Below are 19,664 nucleotides of genomic sequence, written 5' to 3' on the forward strand. Positions count from 1 at the left end.
ATGGCAGGCGGCGGCCGCACGCCCCGCGCCCTCACTGGCTGCGGGTCATGGCGTCACCGCGGCGGCTGCGCCCAGCGGAGCCAATCGGAACTGCCGATGCGGCGGCGCGCGCGCCGGCGGCTGCCACGGCAACGCCAGCCACGTCAGCGCTCGGCCCCGGTAGCGAGCCGGAGCCGGAGCCGGGGCGGGGCCGGCCCCGGTGCCCCAGCGGCGGCCGGGAGGCTGCGCAGAGCCGCCCCTTGCCCCCGCCGGGACCACGGGCACGGCAGCGCAGGGCGCTCCGGGGGGCCCCCGGGCCACGGTGTGCCCGCGGTGGGGCTGCCCCCGCCCCTCTCCGTCCTGCAGCCGGGGAGGAGGGGCGCGCAGGGGGAAAGCAAACACCCAAACCCCGGCCCTGGGCGGGCAGCAGAGGCCTCCGCGGGGAGCAGCCCTCGCCGTCAGCCGTGCCCCGGGAACCCGCCGGGGCCAGCCCCAGCGCCCACCGCTGCAGCCTTCCCTCGGCCCATGGGAAGTCATCGCGGGCTGCAGCCAAACGCACCCCACCCCACACCCCCCCCGGACCCGGATCCGCGCACCGCTGGCGGCTGCAGAGCATTGTGCAACTCCCGGTATGTCCCTGCGGATCATCCCGCGTCAGCCGGGGCGGGCTTCCCCTGGCTGCTATCATTTGGGGATGATGTCACTGCGGAAACCGTTACGCCAGAGTGAGTGAGAAAGCGGCCCTGTGCGGCGTGAGTAAGCGCTGCTGCCGCAGGAGCCTGAGCCCCGAGTGACAGGGAGGGAACACGGCCGGGTCTGACCGGGCAAAGGTCACCCTAGCAGGCAGCCAAGTCCCCAACGCCGCCGGTGCCACCATGGCTGGGTGACGGAGAACCATGTGGCACTTCACCAAGGGTCCCACGAGAAAAGCATGCTGGACAACGGCTCCATACTGAAGCATCATTTATTAATCACCTGTATCAAGCACACATCTGCTCAGCAATGGTGCATGATGGGACACAACAGCTGACATCGAACCCGAAGGGAGGCACGTGGTTACAGTATCCGTCACAGCAGGAAGAAGTGTACTGAACCCTCTGGAAAGACAACCTGGGTGCAAGAGGGTGCTCAGGCTAAGGTATTAGGAGGCTGGAGACCAGCAAGAATAGAATTAGGAATACAGCTAAGATCAGAGCTGACTTGTGCTTTGGCCAGTGATTTAAAAACCAGTTACCCTCCTTGCATATAGTAAATAGGTGGAAGTGCAAAGAACTTTCTCCCTCACTGCTCCCACAGACACTGGTGGCAGAGGAAGGACAACTTTTCTTTGATTGGCAGTGAAAATTCATGTCAGATCAGCCACGAAACCCAACCATCACCAAGAAATAACTGAGCGCCACCGTGTTTCCCATTTACACACATGCTCCAAGAAGGGACAGCCCCTTGGACTGCCTCCTTCTGGGTAGCACATCCCACCAGAGCAGCACCAGCCTCCCCTGGCTTGTCTTGAGGCTTCATCTTTCATCCCTTTCTCCCACAAATCAGATCTCTCTCGCAAAGGCAGCTTGCAGGTTTCACGTCTAGCTGTCACCTAGCCAAGAGTACGCAGGTTGGTGCTACACCAAGGGCTATTGGGAGGCAGCTGCATCAGCAGCACAGAGCAAGAGACCCAGCAAGCATCCAAGCGGAAAGCCTCAACACTTCTGCAACTAAAGCAGGCAGTAATTTGGAGACGAGAAAACCAGGCCCATCCAGGCACACACCACGACAGATGCCTTGGACTGAATCACAATGCACACTTCAGATACTGACAGGTTTTAGCAGGGCTGAAACTTATGCCAAGCCACCAACAGATCACTGAGACACCAGAGTGGGCTTCAGTTTGACAGAAAAGGTTTTGAAGGCAGAGAGTTCATGATAATGATAAAATGCTTCTGTTCCAAGGAGCTTCTAAAACTCCCTGTACCACAGAGCCTACAGAGGGAAGCCAGGGGCTGGATCCAGTGACAATACAGAGATCAGCATCTTCAACTCTTAATAGGAATAAAATTTAAAGCAGTAGCTGTGAGGTTTTTGCCCAGCTCCATTCTCAAGCCTGGTCAATGATCATCCACAGAGAAAATGTGGCAGCAGGAATTTGCACTTTGAAGATTTATTTAGCTCCTATTAAAGCAGCTGAACAAAACCCCAGCCAAACTGGTGGAACAGCTTTACCATGCTGCAGGAACAGGTTGTAGCTCCTCTCTACAGAGTCATCCTGCATGGCTCTCTATCTTTAGTTACAAATCCAAAGCACAATTCTGACAAAAAAAGAGATATGCTTGAAAGAAGACAGAGCAGCTCACAGTCCTAGACAAATGCATGTGAGAACTTAAATGCACTGAAGTTCTGCCCCTGCACCCTGGTATCTCCCTATCTGGCACACACACAGCCAGCTTAATGCTGCTGGCACAATGGCATTCAACATGTGAACTTTGGGGCCAAAGTGTTTTCGCCCCTGGCTCAACCCACCAGAGAAAGCAACAACTCAGAGCTGAGGAGGTCAGTCAATACCTACCAATACTCAGAGTACTTGTCAACACTGTTCTTCACACAGGAAAAATCCTCACCCAGTTAATCATCCAGTTCCTCCCATACACTAAAGGTGATTCACTGCAAGGACAATTAAATTAAAAGCAACGAATCACACACCCCATCTATGCAAAGCTGCTACATACACCAAAGTAGCATCATTCCCAGAAAAAGCCTGATCAGCAAATCTCACCTTAAAACTCATTGTGGGCTTTTAAATATTGTTTGTTCTTCTCATGGAAAACCTATCACCTGAAAGGCAACAGAAACATTCAGAGAGATTGGTCCTTTCTGAGGGAGTTTGGGAAGGGCCACAGCAGACAGGACAACACACCAGCACAGAGAGGAACTCTGACTTGTGAAATGCTACAGACGTTGGCTCTCCTGACATACGGCACGCACACCGTGCAAAAAAAAAAAAAGAAAAAAAAATCAAGAGGAGCTTAAGTGCAGGATTCCAGCAACTCCAGCACCAGCAGGATGCAAAAAGTAAACTGCAAGGTTATTCAGGTATTACTCCAGGGAAGGTCAGGGATGGCTCAGGCAGCTGCCCACAAGCATTTCAGCTGGAGAAAAGAATTCACAAGAGCTATCTTCCTCACTAGAACTGGTACCAGAGGGCCACAAGCCAGAATACGTTGGTCCTCCTCTAATTTTGAGTTGTTTCACACTATGCATGCCAGAAGTCATGATACCCTGTGTATGGGTTTGCACACCCCTGCGAAAATACCACCACCTACCCAATGCCAGCAGCTGTGCAAGTGAGTTTCTGCCTGTGCACTGAAGCAACGTGAGCAGAGAGCATGCTCCAGGGGGAAACCTGCTTGCCCAGGTTTCTTTCCCCAAAAGCATGTGGCTGTTGTCCCCAGTACTGGGAAAGAACTTCTCCTGGCTAGTGAGGTCCAGGACTGAACGAGCCCTTTCTATACAGGATCTCAGATTGCCTCAGGCCCTTTGTGTAACCTATGAAGGACCAAAAGTGTCAGTGCTTCTATCTACAAGTCTAATGGGTTAATGCAAAACCAAAATGCTCAACACAGAGCAGCCAAGTGTGGGACCTATGACAGACAAATCTTTGTTCTTATAAGACCTGCAAGGCAGCAGTGCTGCTGAGACACAAGGAATACTGTGTGCTGTAGACTCCTTTCAAAAACTATCACCTAAACACGCTTATGTATCACAGATGATTTGGCATCAGAGCTAGGGAGCATCACGGCCAGCACAGGGCATATGTTAGAAAAGATGACTCCACACTGACAGGGTTTTCACACCACCTCAGGCTACAAAGTGCTTACAGGCTGTGCTGGGAATGAGGCTGGCACTGCTCTGATGACATGTATCCACCATCATGCCCACTCGAGGCATACAAGCAAGTTCAGCTTACCACAGGCAGCATCATCCACACCTTGCTAAGCCCAGTATGCCATTCGTGCTATGTCAGATGGCTCTTCTCAGGTCACAAGGTGGTGACAGGGTAACATTCAGCATATCTGATTTCACTGCATCCTCTGCTCTATGTGATGTGAAGACTTGAAAGCCCTCCTGGTCTGGTTTAAAGAGGATGGTCTTTCTGCTTCATTATCATATAGATAGAGATAATCCTCTCCCTAGAACAAAGTCAAGTGCTATGGCCAAGACTTTAGATGGTCTTGCTACAAAACACGTATAAGCAGCCACCAAGGTCTGCTCGGTCCCCCAGGCTCTCCCCCAGGCACCACTCCTGCCACCCAAGCGCCCACTGGGGCAAAGCCACACACCCAGTGTAAACGAGCAAGCACAACACACACACAAGCACACGCTGAAAGCCATCCCGGCCTCCTCTGCACATCACAAAGCAGCAGTAAAGGTTTCAAAGCCCAGTTAAGTCCTTCGCATCTCTCCTTCACAGATGACTCAAAAGCAGGGCTAGGAAGCTCTTTTGCACATTCAACTGTAAAACATGTGAGGAAGAGGAGCAAGACACCTCTTCTGATTGTTGCTACTGCCTACAGCAAATTTTGGTACAGATACCCTCTCTTATAGGCACTCAGTGGGTAAAACGTAGCCACAACAAACTTGCCATCAAAAATCTTTCCAGTCAGCATTTTTTGGGCAGCTTTGGAATCACCAGCATTTGCATATTCAACAAAGACCTGAAAGACAGAAGGGAGAAATAGGACTTCCAATGCAGCATACCACATGCCCACCGCCCCCCTTCCCCCGCAACCAGAGAAACAGTTCCTGAACGTGTTTTTCCCCTTAAGCCTTGGTAGAGCCCAGAGCAGTGGAGCTAAAAACAAAGAACCTTCGCGCTTGAACTGGAGTTTCTTCATCTCTTGCTCATTTCTAAGGGGAGCGTGTTTGGTAAAGTGGGAGAAAATATGGCCATGCTCTACACCCTCAGCCCTTCCTCTCCTGCCCATCGGCTTCTCCACTTCCCTGCCATATCCTGGCTTCCCTGCTAAGGCTGTTTGGGCACCTCCCAGGTTAGGGAACTGTACATAACCAGGAAGGAACCTGTGCTGTCCTTCAAGATAACCTGCTATTTTTAACACTGTCATCCAGGAGCTGAGCAGCAGTCCTGCAGCACATGGAGTGTACATGGGAATATGCAGCCTCTTCTCACCATCCACTTACTTGGCCTTTACCAGGATTCTCCTTTGGAATAAGCAAGGAAACCACCGGTCCATATTTCTGACACTCCTCCCTTATGTCTTCCAAGATATCTGAGAAAGGAAAGAGTTGGTTGCCTTTCACTTTGTAAAGATGAGCAAGGAAGCAAATTAAGGCCACATGAACACAATAAGGAGCAGCCGACAAATGGGCTTTTCCTCTCAATTTAAAATAAAAAAATCAAGATGTGCCACAGCAGAAGCTGACGCTGAGTAATGCACATATAATGAGACAAAATGTCTGAACTGAGGCTCAGAACACAGACCTGCAGGCAGTGAATCCCTGATAACAGGGTTTGAAGTACACAGACAGTGCTTTTCCTTGCACACAAAGCCTGGCCTTCCAGTAGCTAAAACATTTGGGAATTATAAGTGCCTTTTCTTTGTTACGGCACTTGGAGGAGAGTAATTAAAGTAGCTGCCACAAACCCTCCTTTGTGTGAGCAGAACCCAACCTTTTAAACTCATATCCCTAAAGCGCTCTAGGTTTTGCCACTCATGTGGTTTTGACAACAGACAGAAACACAAATTCTACCAACATGCCCTGCCACCTACCACATAGAGTTTTTGCTTCAGTTTAAGAACTCCAAAGAGGTATTTCAGTTCTCTGCTGAGATCTTTGGTAAGTTCACCAGCAAACTTTTACAGATTTCTGCTACTGGGTTCCAGAGTCCTGCACATGTTCAGCAGAAGCTCAGAGCCACAAATGTATTATGAGGTCTGTGGGCATTTAACCAAAGTAGAAAATCAAAAAATGTTATTATTTTTTTAATCTGTGATTCTTCAAGAACTCACTACAAGCTCTGCTTTCTGTCTAAACCTCTTGGTCTATTCTCTGTTGGTGCAGTTGACCCACTTGGTTCCAAACCTCAGCTGAGCAGCAATTTGTTTGCTGTTCTAGTGCCTATTAATTGTACTTCTGCTTGTTCTCACATCCCTAAAGCCAAACAAAAGAGTCCATGAGACCACATTGCTATATAGGAATTGCACGGCTTGCACCAACCTTCATATTCTTCTTCGCACTGCAGAGAAGCATCGCTTAGGACATTTAGCAGCCTCAGCACAGGCGTGGGGAGCATCACCAAATCTTCAATATGGGGAGCTGTTTGACACCCAAAGAATTAAATAAACCAAAGTCCAAAGGAGCAAGGAAACAGAAAGTTTGCTCAAAATACACTATCATACACAGCACTTCCTGCTGCTTGCAGGACAGTTTTGCAGTTACAGCCTGTATTCTCCCTGTTTCCTACTTATCTTCACCTGTGCACTTAGATATTCTTCCAAAGGGTTCAGTGCACTCTGCAATTATACTGGGACCAGCACCTGAAAATTGCTTTTAAAATTACAAAGCTAGAAGAAATTAAGACTGGAGTTATGTCTACTTAGCTCAGATGCAGAAACTGATGTGACCTCAAGAGCTATGCTAAGTTCAGCAAACTGCCCTGCATATTTGGAGATATGGGAAGATGAAATAATTACTCTGCAACCTGCCTCTCCTGTTACGGCTACAAGCTGAAAACAGGCCGGCCAGCTTCTGTAATTCCAATTCTTCAGCTATATTACAAAACAAGCCTCACTATTCTCCAGGATATCTTTCAGTTCTTCCCTAAACACCATTTAAACCTTCCCCCTTTCAAAATCTAACTGCATGCACCGTGTTTAAGACCACCATACAATCTTGCAAAGAAATGAGAATAGCTACTTAGCTACTTCAGCAATGCAGTGCCATAGAATATGACATGACTACAAGAGGGTGGCCACAAGGTATGTGATCAATGATCCTGTGAACTTTACAGGAGTAGAAATAAAGCCTCTGCTATGGGGCACTTGGCTCTAACAAAACAAGCAGCTCCAGGATGGCCTGGAATAAGCAGTGTAGCATAGATACTACTGTGGAAGAAGAAAACCACCAAGGTGGACAGACTAATGCCAAACTGAGTCACATCCAAGAAGACACCCAGCCTTCTAGAAACAAAAAGCAGCAGGGACACTGACAGTTCTCCAGGGACAAAAGCTTGATTTCATGTTCCTGAAACGGACTGGCACACCAGTTATGAATTTAAGATCTGGAAGCCCAACTTGCAGTACATGGTGAGCATTAATGTTTTTACTGGCAGCTACGGTGGCCAAACACAATAGCAGTACCTCACAGTCCTCCCACTTGACAGCGAGAGAGAGGAGAGAAAAGGGAAGAAACAGCCTCAGTTCTCCAGTCTTACCCTTCTGTCTACGCTTGCAAAGATAGTGGGTTATTATTTCCTCTGCCAGGCACAGACAGATGTTGATTTTATATTTGCAAGAGGAGATGACAGAACAAGCACACAGCTATAAATCAACTCCTTCCTGACATGGAAGCATCCTTATGAAAAGCTTAGAGTACGAAAGGTCTTATCAGTCTAGACGATGCCCAGACAGCACTTGGGGACAGCCCTTTGAAGAAAGGTGCCGCATCCAGATAACCAGGCATGTTCCAGCTCCAAGCAAACATCTGGGACCATTCCTCCACATGACTCTTGGCAACCAAGAGGCAACATCAGATGAACCAGAAACAGAAAGAATATTTAAGTGTCACCTCATTTTTATATGTTGCCCCTTTTATTGAAGAAAGCCTGTTTCATTTTTCACATGCCTTTTTGCAGAGATGGAAACAAACCAAACCCTAGGACTCAGAGCCATCTGGTCTCCTCATAACCAAGTCACAAATGCATTTCTTGCAATACGTTTCTGCCGTAGGAGGTACTTTCTGCCCAGCCCCTCTGCTCCTCTTCAGAGTGCCAGGAGATACCTACAACACTGACAACACAGAGCCTGCAAGCAGCTCAGGAAAGAAGCTGATGAACTGGAAAGTCAAGACTTGGCTGTAAATGACAAGGAAAGCTGTCTGTCAATTCTCAGCTGTCTTTGCTCTAAACAGGAAAAACTGTGTCCAAATGAAAGGCAATGACAGATCATTTTCTGACTTCCTAGGAAAGCAACAGTAAATGCTTCCTTGTGGAGACAAGCATATGTACAAGTTTGGCAAAGAGAACTAGGAAAAAAGAAGCCATTATATAAACTTGTAGCACTACCCACAGAAGCACCTTCCTAGGTACAGTTAGAAGTCTGTGTTTAAAACTAGAGCTGAAAGCTGCCAATATATTATCCCCTCTGATCTAAAGCAATACCAGCTGCAAATTTCAGCCACGGAAGGTGAACTGTAGTGGATTACCACAGTTCCAGTTTCTGAGATGCAAGGGAAGTCTGAAAACAGGAACGAGTCTGTTGCCTTTGCCTAATACACAGGAATGCCAGTATCTTGACGTGACCGCAAGAGGCAATACATAACAACCTTCACTGCAAAGTACACCAAGAAGCTTAAGAAAAGCAGGGCAAAGATTCAAGGAAAATGCTAGTCCAGCCAGAAGCTGGATGTCTGAAGCATCAATTTATGCTGCAGAAAAGCTGGATGCAGAGCTCTTCACTGGTGCTCCTGAAAGCAGACAAGCTTTGGAGGATGCTGCAGTTCTTCTGGAACAGAAATCAGGGAGGGATATGAGCCTAAACAGGGTAGTGTCAGCCCATCTTTTGCTAAAAGCCTGCAACCCACATGGGGAGGAGGGAAGGTGGGGGTGGTCCTGGGGAAACTTTTAATAGATTGAAGAGAAACTGACAGATGAAAGTGCTATTGACACCTGCTGTGACCTGCCACACTGGCACCAGGAAAGGTAGGCCAGCCACTGCAAAAATAGGCTTGCACCATGAGAATACACTGGGACTATTTGACCTGTCCAGAGGATGCAGCAGCAGCAGATGCTACCACCAGCCACTGCCCTAGTCACTCACATATCTGGCTTCTAAACGGTGAAACACTTGGCATATGAAGAACAATCCACTACCATAAATAGCACAGTACTCTTCAAAAGCACCTTACCAGGCACAGTATTAGGTAAATATCGTTGTTATTTCTGTCCCCTCAGATGAATGCTGCTGCTAATGCACTCTTGGTCAGTTTGATCTGGGCAGAATCTAATGGGAATCCAGCCAGGGAAAAGCAACAACCCAGGGGGCTAGAGGTGCATGGCAGCAATGAAAGCACAGGCATCACTCCGACCTGCATACTTGTGATACCGTGGAGGGCTGGCAAGTGCTGCTATGAGCAAAGGAGCAGCAATGAGGTCGGAACCAGAAACAGTACAATTTAACTGTGCTCTGTGGTACTTCCACCACAGAGCTGAGAAAGCCATGAGCAGGGGTTACATGCACAGCTTACCAAAGGGAATGCTGAAGAATGGGCTGCATAAAGCCTTCTCAGCAGAGGCTCGCTTTCCTTGGTCACAATGAAGCATGCTGGAAGAGAAGACACCCTTATGCTCTTTCATGTAACATTACTGCATTGACAAATTAAACACAGGCTGGAAGCCAGTACTGAGGAATATCCTATCTTTTGGGTTGTTTATGGGTCAAAGAGAAGAATGAGAAGCATGTCTTTCAATTCACAGCTGAAGCACACCGGAAGGATCCCCTGAAAGCATTCTGGGTACACAGCACAGTAAGTTTTACTTCTCGATGACTCTCAGCACCAAATGATGGAAGTTGCCCACTTAACAAGATCACAGGGAAGTTCAACACAGCATGTTCCAGCTCCACTTTCTCAGACCATTCAGCCCATGTCTCAGGCATACACGAAGTCTTACGAAAGATTCATTTTACTTCCATATTTATCTTATCACACTCCAAGCAGCTCCCACATCTTTCCACAAATGGGACTCAAAGCAGCTAATAGCCCAGTGCTTGCCTGAGCACATCCCTTACTCAGCTTTACCAGTGGCTCCCAATGCTATTTCTGTCAAGTTGCACCTTCATTCACTCTGCAGCCTCAGAACAGAGTCACAGGACAGCAAAAAACAATTCCCTCGGCAGACCTCTCAGTAGAGAGCTACATGAGTGCATTTGAATCTTGACAGCAAGCGAGGAGCAGCACTGTCTGCCCCCCTCCACTGTTTCTGACAACACTCCCCTAAAGCAGCAAAGTCTCCGGTTTTCTCCAAATATAACCTCATTGGCATGAATTACAAAGCACTGAAACAGCAATTGATTAACATCATGACTGATATTCTTTATGTGCTTACTCCATACTGTGCCAAAGTCAGGAGCTGAAGGATGTCTGCTAATGCTTGCACTTGTTACTAGCATAGTGGCTGGGAGATTTTAAAAATAAAATTTAAGAAAAAAGAAAAAAAAAAGAAAAAGAAAGTAAAAGGTGTGGGCTCTAAGTTACCAAGAGCAGGGCAGGAGACTTACAGAGCACATCTTTAAGCAAGTTAGTCAATATGACAAGATACCTTTTGATAAGGTCTCTGAGGTGATAAGCTGGAATGGCTGAATTAACCACCCCTTCACTGGCAAATATGCGATCAATGATGGCAGAACTGTTTGTCTGGAAAGAACAAGGAACAGTGCTTAAGGAGGAAAAAGAAAAAGACCAGTGTAAAGCTTATAATATCCCATTATCTTCTAGACTGAATGGTGAGGGCTCTGGTAGCATTCTGTAAGAGATTCCCAATGCTCAAGCCTCACATGTTAAACCCGCAGGCCCACATCAGATGATGTCTTTCCCATTTGCCTGTGCAAAACCTAGAAATTTCCATACACAGGCAAATTAGCAGTTACTGTGGATGTTAGGATGCTGAAAGGGTACTCTTACTGGGAAGGGAAACACAAACCAAAACTATTTCATACAGAACTGAGGACAGCATCAGGCTCCCAGCTCACAACATATAGCCTTCCTCTTGTTCTCTCAGGATACAGACTTACAAGAAGATCCCCAAATTAGAGCTCATGTTGGACTAAAACCAGTAAGTAATTCCTCTGTCATCGTGCTGCTGAACTCGCTTGCAGCCATCAGTCAGTCATTTTGTTCTTCCTTCTGTGCCACACTACAGCCAGTGTAACTGACCACCCAAATCTTGGCAAGATACAGGCTCCAAACACAGACTCCTGAAATCCCCAGCTTTCAGTAACGTTAACATACGCAGCATTCAGACATTCCAGTCCCACAGGGCAGGCAGGTCTTTAAGGCTCTGAAACCTTAATTTTCAAAGCAATAGGATGAGAGAAACATTCTGGAAACTTACTCTAGTTGCCAGGTGCTACCTCACAAATCCAGATTACAAACAAGAAGCAGGAGGACGCATCTGGTGCAAGCAAGTACACCTGCAGCAGCTCTCTTACCTTCCATTCCTGAGATTGGACTGTATGTTTCAGTTTCATTCCTGAGAACATTTCCAGTAGAACGATTCCCAGACTCCACAGATCCACAGCAGAGGTACACTCCGTCTCACTCTGGAGCCCTGCCTGTGCCAGGCAGTTCTGCAGTTCTGCCTCTGGAGCCCGATACCCGTCTGTTTGAATATATTTCACATCCTACAGAAGATCAAACACACGGAAAAAGTTATTTTCCAGATTCAGGTTCTCCACCCTATCCTTACATCAGGTATCTTTCCAAATAGGTCACCAAAATATTGCTAAATTGACAGAGTGCTGTAGGCTGGCAATTCAACTTGCTATACTGCTGTGTTGATTAGGAAAAAATCCAAGACTGTCTGGAAGAGAAAACATCTCCCAGCAAAACAGCAGGCATCCTAGTAACAACTGATCTGAGAGACAGCTCTGCTGGGAGAAAGAGCTGGATGTCACTGCGGACTGACCCACTAGCCTCTCATAAGCACAGAAGATGCTAGAAGTTTCAGGATAAGGCTCAAACATCCACAATATGCTCCCACATCAGCTGCACGAGAGCACAAACAGCCCAGTCAGAACAGCGAGGATCAGTTACAGCTGCCATTATTCAAGTACTGACGTTCTCTGGAACAAAACGTTAGAAGAACGAGGCAAGCACCTAACACTCAGGCACGAAAATTATCAAAGGCACTTCCCACGCTCCTCTTCCTTCTCCCCCTTGCAGCCAGAAGTGCTGTAGCAATCAATACCTGCCCAGCTGCTGCGGCTGGCACAGTAAAACAAAATGCCCACACACCACCTGCTTAAAAGAAATGGGGAAATTCCAGAATCACACAAGTGCTGGCTGGAGGAGCTGCTCTGAAGGTCTCCAATCCAGTCTCCTGCTCACAGCCAAATATCTGATAAGTCAGCTGTGGCTTTGTGTAGCCAAATTTTGTAAGTGTGCAAAGACAAACTGCATGCTGTGTCTTTTTAATGCAGGAGGGCTCATTTTAGACACGCTGTCGCAACTCAAAGAATGAAACAAGAACAGACAAGCCTGCTTCCTGGGTAAGGTGCAGGATTGGGTATTCTTACCAGGGGAATATATCCAAACCAAAAATTATCTGATTCTCTGATTGAAAGCAAAGTTTACAGAAGACATTTTCAGGCAACAGAGGTTGCCAAAGCGGTTTATAACTAAAAAAAATAATTGATAGACATATCAGTGTCCCTCCTCCTGTGAGCAAAGAGCAGAACCTCTAGCATGGCAAAAGCAGCAATTTAGCAACCCCATCAAGTAACATTTAGAGATAGAGAAAACACTGTGGTCATTGGCCGCAGGGCGAGATGGAATTTCACTCCTACCATCTAAGGCATTTTGAGAGATATAAGTCATTCAGACCTTGCTCTGTGTACAGCCATTCTCAGTTAAACAGTAACAGCAGGAAAAGTTATGCAAGGATAAGCTTGGCAGAGCTGTCACAAATAAAAGTAGCATAGTCTTGACTCATATAAGGAAATCACGTACATATGCTACCGCCCAAGGTAAGGGTGGTGAGGGGGAAGCCCACCCATTGCACCCAGTGCACATTCAAAGCAGGGTGAGAAAGTTCACCCATAGAGCCAGCATATTTCTGAGAACTGGAAAAGGAAACTGAGCCAGACAAAGCAGATTGGAAGGAACCACAGAAGCAAGTAAAACACCTGATGGACTATTATGAGGCAAGTCACAGAGCAAGCAGCAAAACACAGATCTGAATTAAAAAAAAAATATATATATATCTGCATTAGACACGGGACACCAGGAGAATGTTTTTTGCTGATAGACTTGAACAGATTACCAGCATAAACCAGCATTCAGCCAAGAATGTGGGAGAACTGAAGACAACATGGAGGAGTTAAGAAGTGCAAACATTAAAAACAACTCCTATACCAAAGAATGCAGACAGATCACTCACACAGTCCTGATATTCACAGTGGGCTGTACTGTCAATACCAGGTAAACCAGTAAAAAAAGTATATGAATTTGAAACTTCTACATGAGCAGAGTGCACGGAATAGGGACAAGCCAGGGCAATGTCTGCATGGAAAAAATAATTCGTTTACTAAACCTACTGCCCATCACCCAGTCATTAAAGGGAAATCTGCTAAGAAGCTACCTCATGAAAAAGCTTTACTGACACCCCTCGCAGGCTATTACTGGGAGAGGGAGGGATAAAACGCAGCTCTGTCGAGCCAACAGCAGAACCTCCTAAAGCTCTCTGCTTTCATAAGAGGCCACAGAAGAGAATAAAAAGAGCAAAGACAAACTTACAAAACCCAGAACTGCCAAAACAAAAAAAGTGACAGCATGAAGAGGGAGTGAATACCCAGCAAAAGGGAAAAGCAGAGCAGAACAGGCAGAGATCTGTCTGTGCCAGTAAAGAACGGCCACTGCCTACCCACAACCAGAGTATGGGCTTTCGTCAACACAATGACATGGGAAACATCCAGACTTTCCGAGAAAGGGAGGCTGCTGAAGACTGGATGAAAGTAAAGACAAGCACAAGGACACTGCCAGAGATAATGCAGTTGACCGTGAGGTTGATGGTGAAACCTGGATTACTACTACATGTGATAAGGGATGATAAAAGGAAATTCTACAGATCTGGGTGCTCCCATACATCTGACCACATTAAAACTAGCAAACCTTCCAGGAAGCTGACACACCACTTCTTTCAGTGCATCATTAACTTTGGAATTCGTGGGCATATGTAGCACAAAGGCTTAAGACATCCACAAAGACAGGCAAGGAGAATGGGAACACAACATTTTAGCCTTTTCCAGGAAACCCTCAGCACCAGCTCAGCTACTATATCCATCAGGTCACATTGACTCCTACACTCAATGACCTAAAGGCATCACAGACGCACACAACTCAACACAGAGCCAACCGCTTAGACAGAAGCATGTTCCAAACCTGATTCCCTTCTTTGAAGCTAAGTCCAAAGTCAATGAGCTTAAAGCACTCCTCCTCTGCGCTCCACAGGATGTTGCGTGGCTTGAGGTCTGCGTGCACATAGCCTTTGTGGTGCAGGAAAGCCAGGGCTTCGAGAACGTCACGGGCGCAGTGCTGGATCATCCACATGGAGCAGCCCTGGTTGCTGGAGTGCAGCAGCAGCTCGGACACACTGATGTCCAGCAGCTCCAGCAGGAGACAGCGAGATGGGCCATTTGCAGAGTAGTGGTTGGTGAACACGCCGTACAGTGTCACTACAGTCAGACACAGTGACTGGCATTGGTAACAAGCAATTAAACAGTCACATTCCACCACTGCCCAGATCATTTTGTGAAAAGCTGCAGGAAGCAGTGTGATGTTCAGAGAGATGTAGAACCAGACTTCAGAGAGAGGCAGCAAAGGAAAACCAGTCATGTCACCCCTAAGAGCTTTGGAGGACAGGCCATGAGGCTCTGCTAAAGCGTCAGGGCCAAGCACTCAGAAGATCAAACTCTGCAACATGGACAAGTACGTCCCAGTGGGTAAAACGGAGGTAGTACCACTCTTTTTGGGACATCTCAATCTCTCCCTGCAGCAAACCTATCACAATAGGAACCTAAGCTCTATCTGGGTGTCTAGGTATGTCTAAGCATTAAAAAGCATATCACACTGAGAAAAAGAATCAGTGGTGGGTGAACCTGGGGACTTCCAGCAGATGCCTCTGATGTGGAGACTTTCCCCCTTGCCAGGCCCTTTCCTACCCATACAGCAGCCAGAGCCAGCAGGCAGACAGCGTCCCACCACTGCCGGGCAGGCAGTGCGGCTCAGACAGCCCTGCCCAAACTGGGACACTGGGGTGCCCTGCCTGCGGGACCTACTCTGACTACCCACAGGGTGTCACCACCTCCTGCCTGCTCCTGCCCGCACTGGGCACGTCACCCACAAGCCCCAGCCCAGGGAAAGGGGGGTACCCAGGAGCATGCACCAAGAAGCACCCACCGCAGGGATGCTGCTTTGGGGTGTCCAGGCGAGGCGCACTCAAGCCTGCCCACCCAGGGGTGCCAACCCAAGGAGGACATTAGCTTGGGGGTCCCTAGCCCTAGCTGTGGGGGCCAGCTTGGGGGCGAGCGCGCTCACATTGCGCAAGGGGCTGGGGGTGGTTTGGGGACACCAGTTTGCCCCGGAGGAGACTGCCTGGGGGGGGGGGCTCCGGGAACAGGGGGTGCCCGCGGGGCGCGCTGAGGAAGGGGTCTGGGCAGGAGGGACCGGGGGTGCCGTTACCGATGTTGCGGTGCCCGCGGAGGTGCTCGAGCGCGGCGCGCTCCTTGCGGAAGCCGTACTCGGCGCAGTCGGCGGCGGGCGGCCGGGCGCCGGGGCGGCGCGCTGGGCCGGGCCGCGGCGGGGGGGGCACGAACTCCTTGACGGCGCCCGGGGGGGCCCGCGGGTCTCCGCAGCAGCGCACCCGGTAGACGGAGGCCGAGGAGCCGCTGCCCAGCGGCGCCTGCACCTCCCACAGCCGGCCCAGCGCCTCCAGCAGCGGCGCCGCGCCCCACACGCACCCCGACATGGCGCGGGCCCGCCTCACATCGCCCCCCCGCCGCTCCCGCTGCCCCGCCGCTGCCGAGCGACGGCCACCGAACCCGGCACCGGCCGCCGCCGCGCTCCGGCCGCCATGACACCGGAAACGGGGCGGGGACACCGGGCGGGGCCGCCACCGACCCTCCTTTGCCAGGGCGGAGTCGACGCGGGCCTGCGGTACCGGGCTCCGAGTCTCTCCGCGGCCGCCGCAGCAGCGCAGCCGCGTCACCGCTGCGCCCCGGCACCGCCGAACCGGCCCAGCGTCCCCGGCTCCCGCATGGCTGCCGCTGGGCCTGGCTCTCGGGGCGGGGGTGCCCTTTGCAGGTGTCGGGCCTCTGGCAGCACTTTATGGGGGTGTTGACAGACCTGAACATACGGCAGCTTGTGCCCAGGCAGCCAAGAAAGCCGGCGGCATCCTGGCATGCATCAGCAACAGCGTGGCCAGCAGGACTGGGGAAGTGACCATCCCCCTGTACGTGCTGTTGGTGAGGCCATACCTCGAACACAGTGCTGGGCCCCTCGTTACAAGACGGACGTTGAGGTGCTGAAACAGGTCCAGAGAAGGGCAATGAAGCTGGTGAAGGGTCTGGAGAACACATGTGATGAGGAGCGATGAGGGAACTGGGGTGGTTTTGTCTGGAGAAGGCTGGGGGGGGGGGGTGCTTACTGCTTTCTACAACTACTGAAAGGAGGTTGTAGCAAGGTGGAGGTCGGTCTGTCCTCCCAAGTAACAAGAGACAGGACAAGAGGTAATGGCCTCAAGCTGCTCCAGGGAGGTTTGGATTGGACATTAGGAAAGATGTCTTCACAGAGAGGGTGATCAGGCATTGGAACAGGCTGCCCAGGGCAGTGGTGCAGTCACTGTCCCGGGAGTGTTCAAAACCAGGTAGATGAGGCCCTCAGTGACACGTTTTAGTGATGGTCTTGGCAGTCCTGGGGTAGAAGTTGGACTTGATGATCTTAGAGGTCTTTTCCAACCTTATCGATTCTATGATTTCCCCTAAACCCCATTGTCCTGTGCGATCACTCCAGCAAGCCTGGTGCTGGAGCGTGGCTTTCCCCAGCACCCCTCAGCATTGCAGGGCTGCTGCCTCACTCCTCAGCTTTGCAGTCCCCATGCAGGAGCATCCAGCATGTCCCCAGGCTCATCAGGAGGTGTCAGGGCTATACCACACGTGGTCCGCTCCCATCAAAGGGTTGCTATGTGTCAGTGGGTAAAAAACAAACAAAAGAAAATTTATTGTGCAATCTGCATCTTTTGTCCCAAACTACACAGACACTCTACACAAATTAAATAGAGGGACTGGACCAGCAGTGAGGTTCCCTTGTGATTGGCAGGGTTGGAAGATGCTGGTTCTTCAAAGAAGAGCTACAAGCCCTTTTTTTCATCTACATAAACAATGCAGTGTAGACCTAGGCAGCATACACATATACATACTCACATAGATTTCTGTTTGTGGGGTGGGATCAGCCACGCACAGTGTAATCGCATTATACACAGGGTGTGTTATACCTTAGCACTGACCACAGGCTGGCCCCAAGCTCTGTGCATCTCTGATGTCTCCTTCATCTCCAGCAGGGCCTTCCCAGGGGACGAGAGCTGCAGAGGTCCAGTGCTGCCACAGCATCCACCATGCCAACAGGCATGATGGCTGTTCCCAAAGTGAAGGGATTCATGCTCTCATGGCCTCCATTCTTCAGGAGGACCACAGCACAGCTTTGGGTGGTGGAAGACATTTCTTCAGCACAACTGTTCTGCATGGCACGAGAGAAGCTGCGAGCAGAGGTGCCCCATCCATGACTCCCTAGCCTCCTCCAGCTCAAATGTGGTCTTGGGAGCTTTTCCTCTCAAAACCACCTTTGTGGTGAGGATGCACATGAAAGGTCTAAGCAAAAACTGGTATCTCACAGCTGCTTCCTTGCACCAGCCCATGGATCCACAGGCTGTAATTCATGGGGAAACAATCACAGAGCAGTATTGGAGGACCATATGGCTTCCTGTGTCCCAGTTTCACAAAGACATCACCATGCCAACAAATAAAGAAAAATGGTGGCACTGTCCCACACAGTGTGCTGCCTGCCTGGGCAGGTCAGCCCTTTCCATGGTGGCTGGGGTGAGACCAGGAAACAAGCGGGAGCTAGAGGTGGGTCTCACAGAGAGGCTCAGCTGTCAGCCAGAGCCTAGTGGCCAGCAGCCGTGCAGCCCCAGGTGACCAGCCCTGCTCCCCACAAAAACTCATTCTGCAAGTGGGTCCCCCAAAACTGGGGCTCAGGTGCAGAGAGATGGCACTGGGCAGAATAATGCTACAGGACTGGCACCTGAAGAAGGTGCCATCCTGGCTCGCTGGCACTAGACTCCAGGGGTGAGTAAGCCCACTAGCACCCTGGGACAGGGTATCTCTGCAAGCACATGGCATAAGCTGTGAAATCCTCCTGACTAGGGAAGCCAGCACAATGTGGGACACTCACCCGGGCAGAGCAGGCAGGGCTGGGGCAGGCTGGTGCTTGTGCACCCATGCACGAGCATCCAGGCTGCTGAGTGACCCCAACCCTTGGTCCCCAGCCCAGCATGGTTCCTAGCTGCAGACAGGATGGAAGCACTGTGACAGGATGGGAGCTTTGCACAGACCACGGCAAATGAGCCCAGGACGGGGCTGCAGAAGCCATAGCAGGACAGGCTGTGCCCCTCCTGGGAATTCGGGAAGAACTGGGGTGTTCTCACACCCCACACTGGGGCAGCAGGGGCTCCTGACACCCTGGGGATTCCCTCTCTCCAAAATAATGACCCCAAAGAGACACGGGGTCAGCATGTGGCAGCAAGAGACATGCTTGGGAGAGCCAGCCCCCACAGTGCCCCTGCTGTGGCTCCCCCAGTGCTACTCAAATGACAGCAAGTCAGGATGGGGCCCCTCCACCTCCCAGCCAGGGGTACATGCCTCTGGCCGCCCCGTGCTCCCCAGTGGCTCATGCTCCAGCCCTGGTCTCCGGGAGGACTTCTCTGTGCCGAGTGACTCTCCTGCTCGCCGCTGGCTCTCCAGGTTGCCCTTATGGATGAGGTCAGGCACAGGAAGAGCACCAGTGGTCTGGTCCCCACTGAGACCTGAGGTGCCCATCATGCTGGGGACCCCAGGGCATTCTAGAGGGGATGGGTCCCTCATCCCCGGCTGCTCCTCTGAGGGGTCAGGGTGGGCTGTGGGTGGTTCTTGGGGCTCCTCCATGCTGCTCGTTGGGGTGGTCACCACTGGCTGTGGAGCAATGAGCATGTCCTGCGGGGTCTTCAGGGCACGTGGTGTCCGCTTCTTGGTGACAGGGGGTGGGGGGTCTAGCCGGGGAAAAGCATCCAGCCCCACAGCCCTGCAAGCACAGAGAAGTCACATACAGCCCCATGTTGAGGCCCCTCCAGCCTGTCCCAAATGGCCCCATCAAGGGAACACTCACCCATCCTCGCTAGCCGGCTGTCCCATGCCCAGAATAGCACCAGCGCAGGCATTCACCTCCATCACTCCCACAGCAGGGAGGCCGCCTGGCTCCTTGCGGCGCAGGAGATCATTCACCTTGGCCCCCATGGCCTTGCCCAGGTTGCGGAGGTGCTGGCTGCCGGCGGGGCGGGAGGGCTGTGGCAGGGCTGCGGCAGGGCCATGATGTGGCCGTGGGGTGGGTGCTGTGCTGGCACTGGCGTTCTCAAACATGCTCTGGTCCACTGGAGG

General features: G+C 50.6%; 2 protein-coding genes across 8 annotated transcripts in view; both read right to left on the minus strand.

Annotated features, from left to right (window-relative positions):
* Positions 1-925: 925 nt before the first annotated feature.
* UHMK1 (U2AF homology motif kinase 1) lies at positions 926-16,059 on the minus strand. Of its 2 annotated transcripts, XM_065673889.1 has the most exons (9): positions 15,661-16,059; positions 14,362-14,654; positions 11,412-11,603; positions 10,523-10,617; positions 9,451-9,527; positions 6,205-6,303; positions 5,167-5,255; positions 4,610-4,682; positions 926-2,802 (listed from the first exon to the last, which is right to left on the minus strand). In XM_065673889.1, exons 1-9 carry the CDS (start codon positions 15,944-15,946, stop codon positions 2,765-2,767), a joined length of 1,242 nt encoding a protein of 413 aa, XP_065529961.1. In that variant the 5' UTR covers positions 15,947-16,059; the 3' UTR covers positions 926-2,764. The 2 variants fall into 2 exon arrangements, with proteins under 2 accessions (XP_065529961.1, XP_065529960.1); XM_065673888.1 differs by having other exon boundaries at positions 926-4,682.
* A 1,113-nt stretch (positions 16,060-17,172) lies between these two features.
* NOS1AP (nitric oxide synthase 1 adaptor protein) overlaps positions 17,173-19,664 on the minus strand; it is a 44,442-nt gene continuing 41,950 nt past the window's right edge. For all 6 annotated transcript variants that reach the window (XM_065673894.1, XM_065673891.1, XM_065673892.1 and 3 more), the window contains exons 11-12: positions 19,396-19,657; positions 17,173-19,311 (exon numbers count right to left, since the gene is read on the minus strand). In XM_065673894.1, the coding sequence (XP_065529966.1) occupies positions 18,834-19,311; positions 19,396-19,657 (740 nt within the window). In that variant the 3' untranslated portion in view covers positions 17,173-18,833. The remainder of the gene's footprint in view (positions 19,312-19,395; positions 19,658-19,664) is intronic.

This window comes from Lathamus discolor, chromosome 3 (genome assembly GCF_037157495.1).
Source record: "Lathamus discolor isolate bLatDis1 chromosome 3, bLatDis1.hap1, whole genome shotgun sequence".
Classification (NCBI taxonomy): Eukaryota; Metazoa; Chordata; class Aves; order Psittaciformes; family Psittacidae; genus Lathamus; species Lathamus discolor.

Excerpts from the sequence above, each read along its gene's own strand:
- UHMK1 (XM_065673888.1), bottom strand. The coding sequence starts at position 15,946 with ATGTCGGGGTGCGTGTGGGGCGCGGCGCCGCTGCTGGAGGCGCTGGGC. Across the intron at positions 10,618-11,411 it reads TCCAATCTCAGGAATGGAAG|ACAAACAGTTCTGCCATCAT; the intron begins GTAAGAGAGCTG and ends TGTTCTTTCCAG. Across the intron at positions 4,683-5,166 it reads AGAATCCTGGTAAAGGCCAA|GTCTTTGTTGAATATGCAAA; the intron begins GTAAGTGGATGG and ends TCTGTCTTTCAG.